At 43.3% G+C, this 24,347-nt stretch overlaps 1 protein-coding gene and 1 pseudogene across 1 annotated transcript in view; both read right to left on the reverse strand.

Annotated features, from left to right (window-relative positions):
- LOC145356565 (dynein axonemal heavy chain 17-like) overlaps positions 1-24,347 on the reverse strand; it is an 811,195-nt gene that overhangs the window by 283,681 nt on the left and 503,167 nt on the right. Inside the window, exons 50-51 of the mRNA XM_080209339.1 lie at positions 14,684-14,831; positions 7,121-7,212 (exon numbers count right to left, since the gene is read on the reverse strand). Of these exons, the coding sequence (XP_080065465.1) occupies positions 7,121-7,212; positions 14,684-14,831 (240 nt within the window). The remainder of the gene's footprint in view (positions 1-7,120; positions 7,213-14,683; positions 14,832-24,347) is intronic.
- Positions 633-1,233, reverse strand: LOC145356544 (large ribosomal subunit protein uL13 pseudogene; annotated as a pseudogene).

A 24,347-nucleotide genomic window follows, 5' to 3' on the forward strand; every position in this document is an offset into this window, starting at 1 on the left:
ATAGCTCCTTCAAAGGACTTATATAGGCATAACGTGCCAAGTGTTTTCCATCTGTGTCCAATCATTTACTTTACATTATACAACGAGTAAATGGTTCTGAAGTAAATTAGAGTTATTTAAACTAGGATTTACTTATAAGCGGTGGACTAGACACTGAGTAAAAATGTTTGTTTTTTGTGATAAATAGTTTTCAACTATATTCATAAATAGTTCATTGGCAGTAAAGTTAGAATATTGCTGAAGAGGGCAGGATTTTGCTGTAAACAGGCAAAGGCTGACAGCAGGCAGAAAAAGTGATGCTGAGCCTGCTGATGGCAAAGGCAGATTTTCCAGCCATCTCATGTGCTATTTCATGAAAATCTTTTCCACCATGTGTTCCACGCTGTATCGCTGGTGGGACAGACTCTAATTTGCCTGCCCTGCGATCACCCGAGTGACACAATCATCTGGGTGCCAAATTTAAAGATTGCCCCTAGCAGACATCAACCACACCTCATACGTTGCCAGAAAGTGATGCCTGGTAAGGAATCTATCCCCAAGTGTTCGATGCCTTCCTGGAGAAACTGTTCAATGCAATAAAAAGCCACTTCTTTTTCTACAGCTTTTATTGTCAATGTCTCTGAACGAATATATTAATCAAGAACACCATATTGTTTCAGAATTGCAGTGTACTTGGCAATTTTGCTTTCAACATTCTTCTCAACTACTTTAAAATTTTCTTCTTTTTCTCATAGTGAAGCTTGGTTTTTTTCTTATTGCTTCCCTTCATCTGTCTGGTATTTCCAACCAACTTCATGAGCAAGGTGACCAGGGAGAGTAAGTAAACTTACGAGTTGGAATCAAGCGTACAATCTTCAAAGCTGCTGGCACAACCATACAATTCCTCTCAAGGTATGGAGCAGGAATCCCATCAAAGACGTTCAGTCTGTCCAAGGCAGGTTGACCTTGCTTTGTCGTCTTGTGCAGCGGCATACCTCTCACAGTCCTTCAGAAAATCCAGCTTAGTGCTCTGAAGTGATATGGACTGAGAGGGGTTAATATTCATACTCTTGCGCAAAAATGCAAGATACTTAAGTTTATTTCAGTCGAAGTTGCCAGTGATGTTAATCCCTGCACACCTCACCACCACAACTTTGTGGCCTAGCAAAATCTGTTTAGTGAAATGGCAGCCAGCTGGCCCAGGGGATGACACCAGCCATCAGGGAGCAGAACCTTGCTGAAGCCATCTGCCATGGCGACAAAAAGGCCCACTGTAATGTGCTGTACCCACATGAGACAGGAAGCCAGCCAGCAAGAACATCAACCCAGCATAGGAGGTAGCGGCTGCAGTCATGAGTGCCATTGCCCGCAGAACTGGTTAGCCACCCAGTGTCACAAGAGGATGTTCTACAAGGGATCAGTCACTCTTCTAATTACTCTGAACTCACACATCGATTAAACATCCACAGGGGCTCATTCGCTTCCAGCTCCAGCTCAAGAGACATCACTACTCACTCTCCCACACACATCTTCATCTCCCTTGCAGTTCGTGTCCACATCACCTCACTGGTTCCATCCACCATTCACACATGTCAGGTGTCCTCATCATCTGCCTTGGCAGGCATCCTGCTTACACTCTCTCCATCTGTTTACATGCAGGGGAAGCTGGTATACTGGGAGGGATTCCAGATAGGCAGAGAGATGTCAGAACTCAAAGTCCTCATGGAATTCGAGGACAGGCCATTCAGCTGGTCAGGGAGAATATTGACTGCTCCAGTGTGGTAAGATTGACGGTAATAATCCTAGTGAGGATCCATCACTGCATCATCCATCAGACAGCAGTGTATGGGTCATGTCTCCTGTTTCTAAAGGCCCCCGTCATGCAATAATGCCCTTTCCCTTCTTTCACAGGCACATCTGGAAAGCAGCACAGGCAGTCCACCAGCTAGGTCATCGACTTCAGCCTCAACAAGAGCTCAGATCCATGCACCCCAACATCAACAAAACATTTTTACTCACACTATCCAGCAGTGCGGACACACACACCTTGGTGGGAGTACTGTTGGAGTCACAATCTGTTGAGCACATCACTCTTTCAGAGTCACAGACAGAGGCAGGGATGGATTCTTTTGAGTCCCAGTCAGATGACGTGCCTTTGGGCTTGATCATGCCTCAGTTGTTGGAGCTCCAAAGGCAAACCCTGGAAAATCAGGAAGGGATGTCTGCTACCTTCTTGGATCGAAAGGCTGCATTGAAGAGAACATCCACATTATGTCTGATGGGATTGAGCCGACACTGCAACACAATGAGGTCACCATAGCCAGGGGGCTGGTCATGGTGGAAATCATGGTGCAAGACTTTAGTCCTGCACTGCTGCAAGACATGCATCCATTACTGGGATCTCACAGTGCCAATGCCAGAGGATGGTGGGGTTCCTCGACCCCACTCCAGCTACCTCTGTCCCAAGGAGGATGCCAGGGACCCTCGGGTACCCATAAGGAGACCAGCTGCTTTACGTCTCAGGGCCATCTACCCAGGTGACTTTTGGGAGTGTCTTGCCCATCCAAATTCCTTCTTCCCGTGATTGCTTCAGCTCTAGGTCCACAGGTTGAGAACTCCGAAAGCAGCACAAAGCAGCCCAGACCTCAGCCCTCCAGAGGACATCTGCCAAGTTCATCACAGACAACAGGGCGTGGCAGACAGTAGGCCTCCTCCAGACAACAGGGCGTGGCAGACAGTAGGCCTCCTCCATCTCCACTTTGCATGTTAGGCACATACATAATGTTCACATCTGTCAATAAACTCTCACTAATTGCACCCTTTCTATGGCTCCTTATTCTGATTAGCTGTCTTCCATTAGTCATAATCTTAAAACTGGATTCTTGAAACAGAAGAAAGCAGAATTCTGAATTCAGGACTTCCTCCATGAGTTTTGTGCTAGGTTTTCAGCACATTGGTGACATCCCTTCACATTAACTGAACACATAAGTCATGATTTTATCTTGCAAGGAATAAGGATGCCTCCCATAATGAACACGGCTATCAACCATTCCATATGTGCTCTCTGCACCTTTTGAAATATGGCTGGCCCCTATCCCATATGCTTTAGCTTCTGCTGACACAGAGCCTCAAGGATGCAGCTCTTGAAAAATGGCATCAGATCAATAGAGGTGAAACTTTCCCTGCTGCATTGTCATGTTATGACCCTAAGCATTGAGGGCAAGCAAGATCCCATCAGCCAGACAGTAGTCAGACATTTACAGAAGCTCTGTGAAGATCTGTGCAATGTTCCTACTGCATGACAGGAGTCTTACGACAGAGGACATGCACTGCCATCAATCAGACAGGAGATCAATTCTCAAAGAAGGTATGTGAAGGTACTATGAAATCTAGCGGCAATGTGCTCGTCCCAAGCTTGTTTGTCTTGTCTGGACATCATGAGTGACATCCTCACCCTTGAGGCATTTCTCAGCCTGGTCCCCTTTGATGTCCTCCTCATCGAAAGAAACATGCTGCTCCTCCATCTCCTCCTCAGGCAGATCCTCCCTTCATTACAGTGCAAGATTACAGAGCATAGCAAGCTCTTGCAGACCGGTCCTGGCGCCGAAACTTCATTTTCAGCGTCCCTATGGTCTTGTCTACCAAAGTGTAAGTTGCTGCATGCAGCCTCTCTGGACCCTAAAACATGTCAGGGATCTGAGATTGGCTGAGAATGTAGGAGTTGTTCATACCTGGGATCTGATCACACACCTGCAGGATGCATTTGGTGTATTTGCAGTACATTCAGCAAGTAGAAGCCCTTGCAATTTGTGTGATTCACTGTCTGATGCACTAGACAGCTGAGTGCCAAGTGAGTGCAATAGATGGTAACCTACACCCTACAGTAGAAGCTCAGAGATTTATGCAAAGGACATCACTCTTGCATCTTGGCTTGCCTGATAGTGATTGAAATGGATGAAGTTGTGTGTCGTCACGAAGATTGTGTCCATTACATTCCAGATGCATTGTGTGGGGAGGCTTGCAAAATCCTGCAGAGGTCACCTGTGGAGCACTGGAAGGAGCCAGTGGCATAAAAATTGAGCAGTGCTGCAATTTTCAGCGATATTGAAAATGGATTCCCTCCAAATCCCCAGGGCGTCAAATCCTGCAGAAAGTAGCAGATATGACTAATCAGTTCCCTGGACTTGCGTACTTCTTCAGTGACACTAGATTTCAGGCATCTGCAGGTAGTTTGGACACTGGTTCTAGTGAAGTGAGTTCTTGAAGTGAAAGTTCCCTTGGGTTCATCTTCTCTGTATGGAGCAGGCCATGCCACCACTTCTTCTTCACTGTTCTGCTCCTGCCTTTGGAGAGTGAGGCACCTTCATTGGTGTCTTTTCTTCTCTCTTGACTAGGAATAAGAAAAATGAAAGCAAGATTACCAGACTGCATGTTTGGACTGCATGTTTCACTGCAGAATCAAACAAAGATACTTGATGGTGAGCCTTTGTCTGTTAAGGACCACTCTTTGACCATTCATCATCTAAAGCTGTCTCTCAAAGCCCTCTGACTCATGTCCTAGCCATTGCATTGATGACCTTATTTTGTATTCTGCTTTGGCAGCATCCCACATCAGTTTTGCTCCATACCACATGAACATGTGGCCACAGCTTTGGCCACTTGACTGCAGCCTGAGCTCACATCTCAGATGCAGGCATTGCCCCAAGCTTCAAGTCCATGTGCTCAACTTCGTCTATGAGGGGATCTATCAATAGGTATCTTAGCACAAGCCAAAAATTAGGAGTGCTCTCCTTGGACAGTGTGCCATTGCCAACTTTCTGAGGGATTGCAATTGCTTGTCCATTTGACCAATGGTACAGGTACAACATGGCAGTCAATGATTTTGAAACTCAGTGTGCCAAGGTTTAAATGCCAAGCTGTAATCATTGACACTTATACAGAAGTGGGGTTTGAGTGAGCATAATAGTGTGATTAGTTTGACTCCAGGCATGTCAATTGAGTTAAAGCTGAATAGTCTCAGCTGCAAAAGGATAATGAACAAACATGTCTTTCCGATAGCCTTGTCCTAGTCAACATTCTACTTCCAGAATACACCCCTCCTCCTAGCCTAAATTTGAGTACAACTGTCAGTTCACGATGACTGTCCACCCACTCACACAGCAATGCTCCAGGTTTCCCTTCCCTATGAGGCCCTTTCAAGAAGCCTGGGGCACAGCAGCAGAAGACAACCTTAGGAACAGTAGTTTTCACATTTGTCTCCCCCCACCTGTACAATGGAGCCTTTCCCCCCCACCAGTAGCCTAGAACCTTCCCCTGTCTCCCACCCAATAGCCTGGAGTCTTTCCCCAAGTAACTTACACTAGGCCTTCAGCACTCTTCCAGTGTCCCCCTGTGTCCCTTCAGTGTTACTCAGGTAGCCAACCCCAGCCACCCATCCCTGAGTCAAGCTAGTCACCCCGTCAAATCCTGGTCACCCCGGAGGGGAGCTGGTATTCCCTTAATAGGTGGGCCACTCTGTGAGTGCTGCACTCACTTTCAAGCTCCCCTCAGCCAGCTATTCACCAGGTGCATGCTTTTTGAAGCCAGCCATGGTTCATGCCATTCTGTTATCATGCAGCAGTAGATGGATTATTTGATGGGGTGTATGAGTCTGGCATATGGGCCTGATAAGATGCAGAAGTATTATAATGAAGTTTTACAGGAATTGCAGCTTGCCACTGATGGAGTAAGGGGATAAATGTGGCAAGCTTTTATGCTGACACAAAATATGACTTTGGCTTCCTCAAAATTCTCTGTTGTCTTTGCCGAACTTGTCTGATGACAATGGCAGCAGAAAATCCTGGCCAAAGATGTACTGCTTATGTTGCACTCATGAAGACAAACAAAAATACCAAAATTCAAAAGGAACAACAATTTATACTACATGAGAAATGGGGGGCTTTGACTGGTTGAGGTGCTGCCATGCAGCATACATCCGGGAGGTGTTATTCTTCCAAACCTTTGTTTAAATTTCAAAATGGCAAGTCAATTTTGATTGGCCAAAGTGTTGCCATACAGAATGCTGGGGGAAGCACCTGGGTGAAGAATGTTTCCTGATTTACTAAACGATGTACTAGGGAGGGCCTTTAAAGATGGCAGTTCAACACCAACCTTCTATCGGCTTCTGGAGCTTGTCCATTTGTCCAATTGCTCTGGAGTTTGTTAGGACACGTGGGAATTTCCACACATCAAGCAAGGGATTAACACAAGGAGACTGATTCGTGCCACTATGTGAGATTAGTCTTGCATTAATGAGCATCATTCCTTCACTTTCCTGATACCCTGCACTGTGACTGAAAGGTTCCTAACATGTCTCAGCTTTGCCTCTCTCCTCATCTGGAGACTTCCTGTTTATGTGAGACCCCCTCTCATCATCCCAGAGAAGTGTAATGTTCACGTTTCCCACCCTTGCAGACGTATCCATTCACCCCTTGCATTCCTTGATCCCATTTTGAAATGGATGTGGCTATGGCCCTTGTGGGTCTCACCCTTCCCCATCTTGAGGTCGCTTACACATTCAAATGTTAGCCTCCGCTGTGCCCTCCACCACACATGTCTGAGTGCAACCTTCCCCACTCATAAACTCCAGTACATAGTCCTTTTCCCTTGTTGAGGCCACCTACCTGCCTTCTCCAGTGCAGCCCTTTGCCTGACAGCCACTACTTCTGCTTGAGGCCACTTGCCATCATTTTCCCAGTTCATACCAAGTCCTGCAGCCCCTTCTCCTCTATGCAAAATTATTGAAATGATGTTCCCGACATGCCACAATGGGAAATGTGGCCTGCCACTGATAGCTGAAACGCACAAACATGACCTGGTTTTCCGATACCATAAAATTGATTTTTGGTCTTCATATTTTCCATAACGCCTGCAAATGGGAATGGAAAATCCTGGCCTATGTTTGACAATGTGCAGAAATTTGAAAAAAATAAACACTTCTCACAACCATTGGAATCTTAAATGCATCCAGATTACTGTTCACATCCGAAGTGGAAATGTTTTGAATATTTTATTCAAACGTTGTTGTACAGTTCATTTGAAAGTCACTACACAGTTAGTCATTTCATCTAAGTACAAACCCAACAGAAATGCATAAACAAACCTGGAATATGTTAGAAAGATCTCTCAAGTTGAATATGTAATGAAATTTAATGGCAGTTGGTAGGTAAGATGATGCGATTTTCTGATGCAAGGCTGTTGATAAGAAAAAATTCAAAAATAAATGTAAAATATCACAATGTTGCTCTCGAAACATTTAAAATAAAGTTCTAATTAACTAGACAAATGCGACTACCTCAGCAGAAGCTTATCATTGTCATGGGGTAAATTGGATGAGAGTTCGAAATACAAAATGACGGTAAGCAGGAGCCGAGAACCAAAAAATCCAGTGTTAAAGAAGAATAGGAGGGAAGGAAGAAAATGGGGCTGTGTTTTCATGTAGTTAGGAAGTGTCCATATGGAAGTAAACATGAAGTCCAGATCCCAATACATGACTCCATTCCCAGTCCCCTGTGTGTTCACCAGGATGCATTAAGGCTAAGGTTGTGAGCTTGCATTGTGCACTCCCATCTGCTTGGCTCCATTGTGGCAAAGGATTGTCCAAGTCCTCCACAATTGAAATGGAGTTAGCCTGGCTTAAAAAGGACACATGGCCCACAGCATCTCAGAGATGTTGTGAACACAATCTGGATGAGGTAATCTTTGAAAGGTATATTCAAAAAAATCTTTTCCATGCCAAGCTATGCCCGACTAGTCACCGTCAAGCCCATCATATTCTCCAAGCCAAGTTTTGAACCGCTACAAATCCTCATGGCCCCTCATACCATCATACAAGGGTGGCAAGGTGGCACATTGGTTGGCACTGCTGCCACATAGTGCCAGGGATCCAGATTCGATTGCAGACTTGGGTCACTGTTTGTGTGGAGTATGCATGTTCTCCTCGTGTCTGCGTGGGTTTCCTCCAGGTGCTCCACAGTCTGAAAATGTATTGGTTAGGTGCATTGGCCATGCTAAATTGTCCATCAGTGTACTCGAACAAGTGCTGGAGTGTGGCAACTAAGGGATTTTCACTGTAACATCCCTGCAGTGTTACTTTTGACAATAAAAAAAACTTTACTTTTTACTTTACTTCATCCTCCATGCCAAGGTACGCTTTTCCGTCCATACCCATGGTCCCTCATACCATCTATGGAAAGCCAAGGTACTTCCATGCCCATTCACTCATTGAATGGCTTTTTTTAAAAAAAAGAATGCAATCATTCATAACTTCCTACTTACTTAAAAAAAAACCTCATCTTGAGCTCTTTTCTTTCACATGGACATCTGGGAAGCAGCTGGGGGAGTCCACAAGTCAGGTCCTCAGCTCCAACTCAAACAGCAAGCAAAAGAGGGATTCACAGTCTCCAAAATAGAAGAATGATCACAGTGCTCGCTCACACCATCCATAAATACATACTTTGGCAGGACCTAGTTTTAGAGCTGCCTCCGGATCACAATCTGGTGAGCACATTACAGTGTCTGATCCACATCAGATGGAGTTTGGGATATCCCAGGGTAATGGCCCTCAAAGGATTTCTGGAGGCCAGGAATCTGTCGAGTCCAATTCAGATGACAAATCTCTAGACTTGATTACGCTTCAATTGCTGGAACTGCAAACAAAAACTGAAGAAAGACAGAAATGGATGTCTGCTGCACTCTTCAGAATTCAAACTCCATGGAGGAGTCCATCTGCCTTCAGGTTGAGGTGATTGCACTGACAGTCCAACGCACCGAGATCAAAATTGGTAGAGTGGAGGCTGCCATGGAAACCTTGGTCCAAGATTTCTGTTCTGTACTGCTCAGCACACAGCCAAGGATTAGGAATGCTCTTCAAGGGTAATGAGCCATTGCCAACTGTTTAAAGGGAATATAGTTGCTTGCCTAGCCAGGCTATGGTACAGACAAACCATGGCAGTTATCAATTTTGGAAATCCATGCACCAAGGATTAAATTCTGAGCAGTATTCAGTGGCATTCACACATAAGTGCTGTGTGAGTGGGCATAATCAGTCACAGAGGTTTACAGCATGGAAACAAGCGCTTTGGTCCAACTTGTCCGTGCCACCCAGTTTTTACCCACTAAGCTATTCCCAATTGTCTACATTTTGCCCATATCCCTCTATACCCATCTGACCCATGTAATTATCTAAATGCTTTTTAAAGTGTAAAATTGTACCCACCTCCACTATGACCTGTGGTTGTTTTTTCCAGGCACTCACCACCCTGTGTGCGAAAAAATTACCACTCTGGATCATTTTCTATCTCTCCCCTCTCACCTTAAAACTATGCCCTCTAGTTTTAGACTCCTCTACCTTCGAGAAAGGATGTTGACTATCTATCGTATCCATGCCCCTCATTATTTTATAAATCTCTAGAAGATCACCCCTAAGCCTCCTACGCTCCAGGCAAAAATGTCCCAGTCTATCCAGCCTCTCCTTATAATTCAAATCATCAAGTCCTGGTGGCATCTTTCGAGTTTAATAATATCCTTTCTATAATAGGGTGACCAGGACTGTACACAGTATTCCAATGTGGCCTTACCAATGTCTTGTACAACTTCAACAAGACATCCCACCTCCTGGGATTCAATGTTCTGACCAGTGAAAGCCAGCGTGCCGAATGCCTTCTTCACCACCCTATCCACCTGTGACTCCACTTTCAAGGAGTTATCAACTTGTACCCCTAGATCTCTATGTTCTATAACTCTCCCCAACACCCTAGTATTAATTAAGTCCTGCCATGATTCGATCTACCCAAATGGATTACTCGCATTTATCTCAATTAAACCCCATTTGCCATTCATCAGATCACTGGCCCAATTGTTCAATATGCCATTGCAATCCTAGATAACCTTATTCACTGTCCACTATATCATCAATCTAAGTGCCATCTGCAAACTTATTAACTATGCCTCCTAAATTCTCATCCAAATCATTAGTATAAATGATGAATAACATAGGCCTAGGACCAATCCCTGAGACACACCACTGGTCACAGGTCTCCAATTTAAACAACAACCCGTTACAACCACTTTCTTCTGTCATCAAGCCAATTTTGTATCCAATTAGCTACTTCAGCCGGGATCCTGTGAGATTTAATGTTATGTAACAACCTACCGTGCGGTACCTTGTCAAAGGCCTTGCTAAAGTCCATGTAGACAATGTTGACTACACTGCCCTCATCTACCTTCTTGGTCACCCCTCCAAAAAACTCAGTTAAATTCGTAAAACACGATTTCCTACTCACAAAGCCATAGTGACTGTTCCTAACCAATCCTTGCCTCTCTAAATGCCTGTAGATCCTGGCTCTCAGAATACCTTCTAACAACTTACCTACTACAGACATTAGGCTCAATGGCCTGTAGTTCCCAGGCTTTTCCCTGCAGCCCGTCTTAAACAAAGGTACAGCATTTGCCACCCTCCAACCTTCAGGCGCCTCACCTGTGACTATCAATGATTCAAATATCTCAGCTACAATACTTGCAATTTCCTCCCTAGTCTCCCACAACATCCTGGGATACACTTCACCAGGTCCCGGGGATTTATCTACCTTGATGTGCTTTAAGGGCCAACATTCCGTTAGTCTTCCCAATTACCTGCAGCACAAGTGTGCAAGGTACTGACCACATCTGGAGTACTGTGAGCAACTTTGGTCTGTTTATTTCAGAAAAGGTGCAGATGATCCCTAATGTGGAAGATTTGTCTTATGAAGGTTAAACTCTATTCATTGGAATTTAGAAGAATGAGAGGTGATCTCACTGAAATATATAGGGCTTGACAGGGTAAATATTTGATACTTAAGGATGACATCAAGGCGGTAGTGAGAGATGATACAGGTTCTATGGGAAAAAAGTTGAATCCATTATGGTGGAAATTCGAAATAGTAAGGAAAAAAGTCACTGATGGGCATAATCTATAGGCCGCCAAATAATAACATCACGGTGGGGTGAGAAATAAACAAAGAAATAACTGATGCATGTAAAACTGGTACAACAATTATCATGGGGAATTTTAATCTACATGTCGATTGGTCAAACCAGATTGGACAAGGCAGCCTTGAGGAGGAATTTATAGAATATATCGCGATAGCTTCCTTGAATAATATGTAATGCAATCTTCGAGGGAGCAAGCTATCTTAGATCTCGTCCTGTGTAATGAGACAGGAGTAATGAAAGATCTTACAGTTAGGGATCGTCTTGGAAGAAGCGATCACAGTATGATTGAATTTAAAACACAGACGGAGCGTGAAAAGATAAAATTCAACACCACTGTCTTGTGCTTAAACAAAGGAGACTACAATGGGATGAGGGAGTTGGCTAAGGCAGACTGGGAGGAAAAACTTTATGGTGCGACAATTGAGGAACAATGGAAGACTTTCAAAGTGATTTTTCACAGTACTAAGCAAAAGTGTATAGTACAGAAGGAACGTAGAAAAAGAGATAATCAGCCATGGATATCTAAGGAAGTAAAGGAGGGCATCAAATTGAAAGAAAATGCATACAAAGTGGCAAAAGATTAGTGGGAAACTAGAGGATTGGGAAATCTTTAAAGGTCAATGGCAAATCACGAAAAAAGCTATAAAGTAAGATGGATTATGAGAGTAAACTAGCTCAGAATATAAAAACTTAGAAAAGTTTCTACAAATAAATAAAACGAAAAAAGTGGCTAAAGTAAACATTCGTCCTTTAGAGAATGAGAAAGAGGAGAATGTAATAACAGGAAATGAAGAAATGACTGAGCATTAAACAAGTATTTTGTGTCGGTCTTCACAGTGGAAGACACAAATAACATGACAAAAATTGATGACAAGAAGGTTATGACAGGTGAGGGCCTAGAAACTATCATTATCACGAAAGAGGTAGTGTTGGGCAAGCTGATGGGGCCATGCCTTGGACACTGGCACCCATGGCTAACATTTCCTGCAATGTGTGTGCTGTTACATGCTCTGAGGCAAGAACTCTTCATTCACCTGACGAAGGGGCAAACCCCGAAAGCTTGTGAGTTTACTATCAAATCAATTGGTTGGACTTTAACCTGATGTTGTGAGACTTCTTGCTGTGTTTACCCTAGTCCAATGTCAGCATCTCCGCATCATAACATTTCCTAGCCCAGGCTTTCCACTGCAGCTACCACCACTGAAGTGTCGGACTGGGTGTACACAATGCCAGCACTATCTTCTGCATCTTGAGAGATGTGAGACTCTGCCAGGCAGCCTTGCAGCTGCTGGAATGTTGCTGATACCCCCTCCTGTAATCCCTGGTTCTGCCTTTGCATCTGTAGCTTTGTGAGAACTGATCCCAGCGGCCTGGCAACTGGCTGGGGGCCAGCTGTTTCCTTGGGTCTAGCAGATTGCTGGCTGCTCGAGCCTGCAGACATTCCCGTCTCCAAAGCTCTGTGATGCGTACCAAAAATGTCCCAGAAGCCTTAGCACTAACATGTCCCACTGAGGTGACTGTATCCACATTGGTTCTTGGTGTGGGTAATGCCTGTGTCAGCATTTTTCTCAAGAGGTACCAACAGGGGTCAGAGCAGGGGCGCTGACTATGATAGCCCAGCCTCATCAGGTTTGTCCCCTAGTTTAGAGCAGGGAGGGACAAGCATCTGGGCAGATTGCAACTTACTTCAGAAAGATCATATGAATGACTATTTCATGAATTTAACTTCTGAGGCACACGCTGACCAGGCCATCTCCCAAGACCGCCATCGCACACTCAAAAGGAGTCAGGAGATGTAACTTGGGAACTGCACATCTGGTTTTCTGCTGCTCCCTCCTGCTGTAGGCCATTTTTTCTGCAAGAACAAAAGGGGGATTGAAAGCCTGATAGCTGGACTGACGTGGGGTGTCAGGGGGAGGGCAATCAGGTGGCCTATGTCGGCAGGCAGGGATTATGACCAGAGATGCCAGGGGGATTGGAGGAAGGTGCTAAGGGGTGTGGTGCTGAGAGGCTACTTATGTCAGGGAGTGGTTTGATGTGGACATTCCAGACACAACAGATGGAATTGATGCCTGGACAGGATGGAAACTCACGCTTGCTGCCTGTATGAAGTCATTCATTTTCTTGCCGCACTGGCCACCAGTCCTCTGTGTTAGTGCTGCTGTCACTGCTTCCCAGAACACATTACTGGCCCAACCTCATAGTCATTGAACGGGGGAACATGGCATCCGGCAGTCACCTTAGCAATCCCACGGTGGAGCATGCAGCTGTTCTGCACAATGCCATCTTCCTGGTGTGACCAACTGTGGGTGCAGCGGGAAAGTTTAAATGTAGCTTCTCCTGCTTTAATAGTGCACAGCTGAAGCTACTTCAGATGAGTCACGCACCTGAAGCTTCCATAACAGCATGATTCACCTGGAGACTCTTTCATTGCACAAAGCGTCAAAAAATTGTAATGTGGAGCACACCTGAGAGTTCACCCAATTTTTCTCACCATTAATTCTGCGCCATTTCTTCCCTACCAATCATTGAACCACTCATTCAATTCTTATTTATCACGTGCCAATTTGTTCGTGGCTCAAGAAGTAGTCAATTGTGTGACATGCGGAACATCTTTTTGGCTTGATGGCAGCAATCTGTTAGTGGCGAGTATCACTCGTGTTGCTGCTGCATAGTAGCAACATGAAACAGCTAGCATTATCTGTGCTCAAATGCTTCTGATACCAGAGGTAGACTGGGCATTGGTCAGAGCCAGAAGTGTCAGTCTAAGGCTTGTTCATCAGTTTGTGTGATATTCAACCTTTGATATTCAGCACCAAGCTTGCATAGTGAGCAAATGGATGCTTTCTTCAGGAGCTATTAGGATATAATCTGAAGATGGACCAAGCTTAAATATTACAGTGGATTTTTCTTGTTCTTTATATTTTTGCTTGTCCTGTTAATTGCCTCTCAGCTTCAATTTTTGAAAACAATTTACCTACGCAAAATATTGACCTTCTAAAAATATCTACTCACTACCCATTGATATTTAAAAGTTTAAAGTTTTAAAGTTTAATTACTAACGTCACAAATAGACATACATTAACCCTGCAATGAAGTTACTGTGAAAGTCCCTTAGTTGCCACACTCCGGTGCCTGTTCTGGTGTATGGAGGGAGAATTTAGCATGGCCAATGCACCTAACCAGCATGTCTTTTGGACTGTGGGAAGAAACTGGAGCACCCAGAGGAAACCCACACAACAGTGACCCAAGCCAGGAACCAAACCCAGGTCCCTGGCGCTGTGAGATAGCCGTGCTAACCACCGTGCCACAAATGCCTGCCCTGAATGTCAGCCATATGGATTGCCATATTTAGTTCTTGTACTTTGATACTGTAAAGAAAGGTAGCAGCAAGTTTAAAATAAGGTAAACAGTTTAGTTATGCAATGCAGATGCTATTTCTAAGTGGTATTCAATAGAAATTAGTATATGTATTGTGTGTTAATTCCCATATCTAATATCAATAAAATTCGTACATTTCTAGTTTGAATGAAAAAGAAAGCAGTTTGTGTTGGACATAAAATACTTAAAATTCTTAAGAAACTGAGGAAATACAGACTTAAAGCAAATCATAAATAATCATAAGTACCAAACTATAAACAATTATGAATTTGATTATCAAAGAAATGAATATTTTGTTGTTCTCTGCACTAACCAAGAGCTGCACTGACCAGCTGTGAATGGAATTTTATCATCGACGATGGAAAATTTCGACCTATTAAGTGTTGAGAAAGGATGATGCTAAAGATGGATTGAAGAGCATCTTGTCCTGGGAAACTCACAGCAAAGACACAGAAGTGGCGCTGAAAAAAGGATGATGAAAAGTTTAAGTTCTATTTATCTATGCAACAATGTGGAAAAATGTAAAGTCATCCACTTTGGCTTGAAAAACTATTCCTTAAGTAGGAAGAGATTGGGAAGTGTTGATATCCAAAATGGACTTGGGTGCCCTTTTTCAGGAGTTACAGGTGCAACGTGCAATTAGAAAGACAAGTACATGTTGGGCTTTATTGAAACAGGCCTTGAGTACAGCAGTGAACAAGCATTGCTACTGTTGTATAGAACCTTGAAGAGACAGCGCCTGGAACATGGGCCACAATTCTCCCATCCCGCATTGGCAGATGTAATTCAATCAATAGGAATGCTAAAATAAGCTTGAAAGTCCTAAATATTTCAAAGGAGAACGTAAGATGTAGGGGCAAAAGACCATTCAAGCCATAGAGTTTGCTCCACCATTTATCAAGATCATGATCTGATCATGATTGATCTGATAATCCTCAACACTATCCTGCTTTAACCCATAATCCTCATTTCCCTTACTGCTAAAAATCTGTCTATCTCAACCTTGAACATACTTAATGATCAATCTCAACAACACTCTACAGTAAACAACTCCACAGATTCACTACTCTCAGAAGAAATTTCTCCTTATTTCTGTCTTAAATGGGTGACCCCCTATCTGAGATTATGCCCTCTGGTCCAAGGATCTCTGTAAGATGTCTCACAACACCAGGTTTAAGTCCAACCAGTTTATTTCATTGTAATCCCACAAGCTTTTGGAAATGGTGTTCATTTGTCTTCCACTCACCTGACGAAGGAACACCATTTCCTAAAGCTTGTGGGATTACTATCAAATAAACTGGTTGAACTTAAACCCAGTGTTGAGACTTCTTACTGTGCTTACCCCAGTCCAATGCCGGCATCTCTACACCAAGAATCTCCCACAAGGGAAATAACTCATCAGCATCTGCCCTGGCAAGCCCCCCGAGGATCCTGTATGTCCCAACAAGGTCAACTCTCATTCTTATGAACTTCAATGAGAATAGGCCCAACATACACAACCTCTCAAAAAAATCCCACCATACCTGGAATTCAACCCTCTTTGGACCACCTCCAATGCCAGTATATCTTTTTCAGAAATGGATACCAAAATTGTTCACAATATTCAGGTGTATTCTAACTAATGCCTTATAGTTTTAACAAGATTTCCCTATTTTTAAACTCCATCTCCATGAGGGTGCGAATGGTGTTGGTAGGAGCCATGATGTAGATATGCCGGCATTGGACTGGGGTAAACACAGTAAAAAGTCTGACAACACCAGGTTTAAGTCAAACCGATTTATTTTATCGTAAACTCACTAGCTTTCGAGGTTTCCCTCTTCTTCAGGTGAATGGAGAGTTCTGGCCTCAGACAGAGCATATAAAGTAAAAAGTCTGACAACACCAGGTTTAAATCCAACCGATTTATTTACTTTATATGCTCTGTCTGAGGCCAGAACTCTCTATTCACCTGAAGAAGAGGGAAACCTCAAAAGCTAGTGAGTTTACTACCAAATAAATTGGTTGGACTTAAACCTGTTGTTGTCAGACTTTTTATGTTGGTAGGAGCACCATAATACTGCATTTAGCTGACACAAAATCAGCTCCTCCAGAGTTAGAACACTTCAAAGTTGCAGGGGATGATGTTCAAGTTTCAATGCAACCTCAGTGAGACCAACAAGTGTGGAAAGGAACTATACTTTGCAGATTCCCTTTCTAGTACTTACCTACCCACCACTGAGCATTGTGATCATGTGGAAGACATTGCTATTATGACAATTCAAACATTGTCATCACACAGAACTGACAAACTCAAAGCTGCCCTACAATGGATCACACACACAGATACCTTGATTATGTTATCATGACAGGATGGCTTGCAATGTCATAAGTGCCTACCCATTAACTCTACACACCATGAGAGGCGAGTTAACAGTGCAAGATGGACTTTGTGGCCAGAGGTTCATAATTTCTTTCATTCTGTAGAAATACTACACCCAGCAACTTCAGGACACCTGGTAGTTGAAGCAACAAAGCATTTGGCAAAAAAAAATGTGCTGTGCCTCATGTTTGGTGACATTGAGAGGCAGGTGTCCAGGTGTGCATTATGCAATGTGCTCAGCAAACCAAAGAAGCACTGCATTTATGAGATCCCATAGTAATTTGGAAGCTGGAGAGAGACTTGCCACACAATGGCTATAAAGATGGACAATGCCCAGTGGTCTGTCTCCACAGAGTTCAAGGACTTTGCGTACAAATGGGACTTTGAACATATTAAAAGCAGCCCATTTATCTACAGTTGAATAGCTTAGTGAATTGTGCTGTATGTTCAGAAAAACACCTCCATGAAAAATGTCTTTGTGACAACACACTTCTACGTTACATTTCTTTAGCCTGTGCAATTTGCCAAGGGAGGATCTGCCCACACCAGCAGAGAATGTTCTCTAGACACACCAGGACAATGATCCCTTTTCCCAAGGCCCTGCTTAAACCTAAAGGAGAAACAAACGTAAGGAAGTTCTTTTGAAATGATGACAAATAGAGAAGAGCTCTATGACCACAATGCCCACAGACTCTGGAGCTGGGCCATCAGTCAGAATGCAAACTATACACGGTTGTGGCAAACTGGCAGTGGTTCATGGCCATCTGAGATGAAGCATTTATGTCAGGAACTGGTAACTGTCGCAACACAGAGTCCATAATCTATAAGTCAAGATGGACACCCCTCCTGCCACAAATACAACAAGTCTATAGAAAACAAGGCACCTGGGTGTGCCTATAGAACGTCACCTGCAGGCACAATGCCTAAATTAGGCAGGCCTGGTGCTATCCACCATGTGGACAATGACCCGGTTGCCTCCCAGGCACAGTCAACTTGTGCGACTACATGCTCAGGGCGACAGAGCAGACCAAACCCCAAGCTGAAGGACAATGTACTAACTTGGGTATATATGCTGTTTCTGGAAACTTTGTTGGGAGAATGTTTGCGTTTTGCACCAGGTCTTCAGGTTCAGGCTTATGTTTAATGTAATCTAGTTATCTAATACTTTGTTACTGCCATTTCAGTGTTATTTTTGCATGTGAGTAAGGATTGCCCCAACTGAATTGGGCAAGATGTAGAATGTGCATTCTTGCATGTGTTGCATGACCAGTGGATCAGAAGTAATTCAATGGTTGCACGACAGTTCTCACCAGCATGGCTACAGGCATAGCATGCGAGAATTGCTGATAGTAAACTGTTGATGTTGTGATTCTTGTCATTGTAGTAACACAACTGCACAGTATCAGCATTTATCTCAGACTGCTGAAGTGACTTGCGAAGAGGTTTGTGAAGCGATAACAATTATTGTTGAGATGTCACTCAACATTGGAATGTGCCAGAATATTAGAAACAAGCCACATTCTGCAAGTTCACCGCAACAACTAATGAGATACCTATGCAGGTTAATGTTAATTTCTGCCTTACTGTGATCACTACAAACCTCTAAGTTGCTCCATCAATAAATTTTACCTCAGCACAAGTCAATCAAAAGCATCTTAGCTTGACCTTGCTGAACAGCCCAATAAATTGTCACCAAAGAGCTTAGTTCTTGTCTAACGTTTAAAGAAGTGCAGCAGTTTCCTCATCTCAAAGGATATCATTGTTTTCTCCGTCAGCTGGATAATCGGATTTGTTGTTTCAGGAATGATAAAGGAAGGTTTTGCTTGCACATTCTTTGATAAATTTTGGTATGTTGCCTTTGCATCAGGCCATTCACATCAGTGATTTCTTACCTTCACAAGCATGCAGGATCAAACTTGTTGTTGCCCCATGAGTTCACTAATGTTATGTGGGTGCAGCAAGTGATGCTTTGCATGAAAGAAAATATCATGTTTGCCTTTATAACTTCACTAGAAGGAACACCATACAAATGAATTCACTCCATCTAACAACAGCAACAATGTTCTTTCATTCAATGAAAATTGATGTAATAATATGAAATGTTGTTCAAATAATGTTCCCCTTCACTTGCTGCTTGTTTCGTGAACTGCTGGTAAATGGTGTGCTGTAAGCATTGAAAATTGGGAAAGATAATAGGCAAGGCAAAGATGTCAAAAGTGCATTGAAGAAAATTATGTAAAGCTATATTTTGTTTAGCCCCTCTAATTCTCCTTTAATCATATCGACTATTTATTATCCCAAACTACTTCAATACACCATATTAAAAATTAAGGATCAGAGTTGGTGAAATTCCCAGCTCAGCTTATTTGCCCAAGGAGAAAATGCCAGCAGAGTACAGAATTTCCTTCCTGTGAAGGGAGGGGGACGGGGTGCTAACTGAACTCAGGCCCACTGCCCCATAATGAGTCCAGAGACATGCAGAGAGGCTACCTAATGCAGAGGCGGGCTGGTTAAAAGGCCCACTGCAATGTTCTGGGACATTGTCCCAGATTTATGAAATATTATAGCCTTTAGCCCTCACCGCTCACACACCTTCACCCCTCATGCCCTAACTCATGCCCCTCTACCCACTCAATATGGCTTCTCATATCATGCTAAGTTATGGATATTCATCCAGTCTGTACAGAAACAATGAACCCTCTAATGAGAATAGCACATGTGGAAAAGCTCTACATAATTCATAGTTTTCTTCAAAAACTGTTCTTATTTCAGCCCTATAAGTGTGTCTATCTTCCAGACTGTTAAGGCTCTATCTTCTGTAAATATCAAAATAGATCTAAGAGAAAGAGCTACCAATCAAGCTATAGGCTCAACATTTTCAACAGAATAATAGAAAGTTGAGCTGTCTGTCAAGTCTCATTCTGAATTCTTGGCTGAGAGCCCAAACATCCATTAGCTTGTTAAAAGGGAAAGCCTTGCTTGATTGACAGCTCGGGCTCTTAGATCTATTTTATCAATTACAAAATAAAGGGCAGAATTATCATTTTCGCAAAACAGGTGCGATTTACACTGGTATATCTGGTGAGAATCAAATCACAATCATCCCATACTTTTTTTGGGAGAGTGGCAAGTTTCACACCGGAGAGGGACAGGGCTTAAACAGTAAGCTGAGATTGGGTACCACTTTTACAGATCTCAAATTGACATCGTACCCCACAATTCTTTTATTGAAGGGATGTTTCACCACCGGCCTCCCAACAAAGATCCCGAGTATTGGGGCCCTTCCCAATGGGTCCCCCTTCATAAGGCTACCTTTCCCTCTCCCAAGGCCTGAGCCTCCAGGTCCCCAGGCTCTGCTCCCAGTACCCTAGAAGTGCCCAGCACTGCCAGGTGGGTAATACCCAAACATGTCCCTGAACACTGGTGCTCCAATGACCTCCAAGCACCTCCCGACATGGCCATCATGCCTGTATTTGTAACAGTTAGTGGAGCTTGTGGTGGAAAATCAAAAATAAACCACAGAGCCTTTCAAGAAGATAGAAGTAAGAGTAGCCAGTTACAAGCAGGGTAACCAGTGTGACATTAGTGGAATTTGAACTTGACCTCATGAAATCTCTCAAAGGTCTTTCAGCAGGCAGGGAGAATACTCAGCACCAGAGCTCCAACCCAGCAATAACCCCCCCCACTTGAGGGCATCCGGGCAAGCCCAAGCACCTCTCTCCTTGCCAAGCCCCTACACCCTTATGGTGTGGGGTGAGGTGGACCCCCCACCTCAACCTGCACCATGGCTGCAGCTGACTTCCTCTTTTGCACCCTGGAAGATAGTGCTAAGCGGTACTTACCTCCTTTCTCACCCTCTCAATCCATGGCACCTGGACCCCACTTCAAGAGATCAGTAGTGATTTGCGCCCATGTGATTTTCTGCTGGGAAGATAGCAACATTTCAGGAGGGGGATGATTGTGTGCCAATCCCACTAATGAGACTGAAATCAAGTCAGTCTTATGCTAATCAGCCTCTGGGTGAGATTCTGTTTGCACCAGTAGAAAGGGACCAGATGCAAAACCCGTCTTTAGGCCCTCTCACAATGTTCCCAGATTAGCACAATTTGCATCCGGTGCACCATGGCTGGAAAATCACAGCCCAAGTGTCAAGTACTAAAAGTTTCTGCTGTTTTTACAAAGGTCTGGATGACTTTTATACTAAGGTCTGGATGATGCTAAGGTCCATTTGATTTTTATAAGAGCTGAATTAAAAACAGGCTTTTTTGGAGAAAATGATTAATGAATTACTTTCTTTTTAACAATTCTGTACACGCTGCTGCTACTATAGATGTTCACTGGTTTTGTACAAAGTGCGCTGAGGTGAATGGCATAGAAGTCATAAGGGGCCATTAGGATGGGTGAAGAGGCATAATTTGGCATGTGGAGCATGGATAAGACTTTCAGAACAAAAAATCTAGAGATGCCTATCTCCACAATGGAACCAACCAGGTCAGGAGTGCAAGATGCAGGCTCATAACATGCTCCATCCACACTCTAATCCTGCATTGATGGAAGTTGGTGATACAAAGAATGGAGTCAAGTATCCTAGTATCAGGTCTTGGTCACCATTTTTAACAGGTGCATCCCTTTAGCACATGTGGAGGTACAGTATGGTAGCAGATGGAGGTGAAACTTAGGCCAGTGTGCAAGTTCGATGTCAGTTCTTGCTAACTAGCAATTTTGCTCCGTAGGTTCAATTATTGGGCCTGGAAACATGATCAATTTGGCTGGATAGCCAACTGATCTAGGTAGCAGGCTTGTTGATGGACAATACAGGCCAATTTGAAGTTTTGTTGGGAACAGTCACATACAGCTCACATCATAGATCTGGAACAGTCCAGCTGTAAGCAGGTGACAATACAGTGGGGAGTTAGTTAGCTTTGACTGCATCATTCAATAATGGATCGAAAAATGGGAGCATTTCTGAAAGGGGAATTCAGCCATTATTACAAAGTCACCATTGGATGTGTAGAGTTCAAAGAGACAGTACTGTATGCGCACTTCAGCAGTGGAGGGAGTCATGACCTGCCAGGGATCGTAGAGCCATGGGAAGTGATAGGGACTTCAGTAATCATTGAGGGGGAAGCTGAGAGTCACCAAAGCAATTGCTGGACATTGGATTAAAGGTTTTCAGAGATTGGGTTGAGTAATGAGTAGAGGCAATACTCTCAGCAGCAGATCCAGAATCCCAAGCATGAGGAAGGCAAAGGAAATGAATGCAGAGTAAGAGAGCACTGGAGGACATACCAAGAAGCATTGTGTATACTGCCAAGGAAGAAGCCACCTGGACATATCAGAGAACCAGTGCCGCAAAAGTCTGGATCTAGCTGAGAGTAACTGAGAATTTGCCCTCAATGCAGAAAATTTCACATCTCACAACACTATTTGCATGTCCTGCTAGTAGCCATTTAGTTACTGTGGTCATAAACTTCTTCACTTCTGTATCCTTCTGAGGATCGAAAGCAAACTTAGGCGAGTGGGGTCTTGCAAGTAACTGACGCCTTGTTTGAGAGAGGGGGTAGTGCATACAATTTCAGACACATGGGGCCACACAGGAAAAGAAGGCAGGAGGATTCACCTCCAACACTGGATGCTGAGCTGCAGACATTGACACATCAGGAGGGTGAGAATTATCTGGAAGCTTTTAAGGAGGTAGTCACACCTCTTAGGATAGAATCTTCTGATTAGGAAAGTGGTCAGAGGCAGAAGGATGTAACTGCAGCTGAGGCAGATAAGGGGACCGTGAAGGCAGGAGTACCAATCTCTGTAACTGTCCAGAGTTACAATTACAGAGGGGTGAGCAGTTAGAGGGGGCCGCAGGGTGGATGAATTGCCTCACCATGGTCCTGTGGTACAAGATGCCATACCAGTGTGGGGAGCATATTGGGATGTTATGGCAGTAGGAGACAATGTAGTGACAGGAATTTAGTAAAGAGAGTCCAGATATATGTGTTGCCTGCCCAGTGCCAGCGGTTAGGAGATCTGCTTTGGACTGGAAAAGAACATGCAGTGGGAGGGGTGTAGTCCAGTAGTTGTGGTCCATGTAGGTACAAATGACATAGACTGGACAAGGAAGGAGGTTCTGCAGAGTCTGAGCTGGACATCAAATTAAGATTAAAATTTCTGGATTATAAATGCAGCCACATGCAAATTGACATAGGACAAGAGAGATTAGAGAAATGAATGTTCAAAGACTCTTCTTTCACTGCTTTTTGAGTTCCAGTGGCTCGTGAGCCTCCTGAAGGAGTGAATTTCTGCTTTCCTCTTGTCTTAAATAAGCGACTCAACAGTAACTCCTATTTTTTGACTCTCTAGAGAAACATTTGCTCCACATTGATCCTGTCACAGCCCCTCAGGATCTTAAAGGTTTCAATCAAGTTGCCTTTTACTCTTCTAAACTTTAATGGATACAAACTACCCATCTTTGTAACATCTGCAAACTTAGCAACAATATCTTCAGTACCTTCCCCCAAGTCATTTACATAAATTGTAAAAAGCTGAGGCCCCCGCATTGATCCCTGTGGCAAACACTATTCACATCCTGCCAACCAGAAAAAGAATCATTTATGTCAACTTTGTTTCCTGCTAGCTAGCCAACCTTCGATTCATGCCAATATGTCACTCCCTAAACGATGAACTTTTATTTTACACATTAACCTTTGTGGCATCTTATAAATTACCTTCTAGAAATCTTAAAGAAATTACACCCACCGGTTCCCCTTTATCCACAGCACCTGTTACTACTTCAGAGAACTCCAATAAACATGAAACCATGTTGATTCTGCCTGATTGCCTTGAATTTTTCTAAGCGCCCTGTTATATTTAATAATGGTTTCTAACATTTCCCTATGGAAGACATTAGGCTAACTGGGCTTTTTTTTTTGCTTTCTATCTTCCCCCTTTTTTGAATAAAGTTACATTTTCTAACTTCCATTCTAAATGGAACCTTTCCTGAATCTAGGGAACTTTGGAAAATTAAAACCAGTGCATCAGCTATCTCATTAGCACTTCATTCAGGAGCCATCTTTTACTCTCACTCTATACTTCTAAAACTTTACTCAAATCAAATGTCCATCCAGACCAGGGGATTTATGCAGACACATACTGAAGAATTTACTCAATCACACTTCCCTGCTGATTGCAATTTTCCTGCTGATTGTAATTTATTTCTGGGATGTGACTGATGTCCTTTATAGGGGAGATAGATGCAAAATACCTGTTTAATTTAACCGCCATAGCCCTACTTATAATTACTATCACCCCAAACACACATTCTATAGGACCACTGATCACTAAATATCCATAGAAACTCTTACTACTCATCTTTTATGTTACTGGTTAGGTTTTCTCATGATGTCTTTAATTTTTTTAGTTAACCAAAGATGATGGTAATTTTTCTTTCTCACTGGAATTTATTTGTTCTGTGGATTCTGAAATATCCCTTTAAATATCTGCCACTGAACATCGATTGCGTTATTGCTTAAGCATATTTGCCAGATTACTTTCGCTAGCTCCACTTTCATGTGCTTTTAGTTACCCTTATTAAGTTTACAATATAGTTTTAGATAGACTCTTC

Source organism: Carcharhinus amblyrhynchos, chromosome 21, assembly GCF_965287045.1.
Source record: "Carcharhinus amblyrhynchos chromosome 21, sCarAmb.v2.hapA, whole genome shotgun sequence".
NCBI classification, from domain to species: domain Eukaryota; kingdom Metazoa; phylum Chordata; class Chondrichthyes; order Carcharhiniformes; family Carcharhinidae; genus Carcharhinus; species Carcharhinus amblyrhynchos.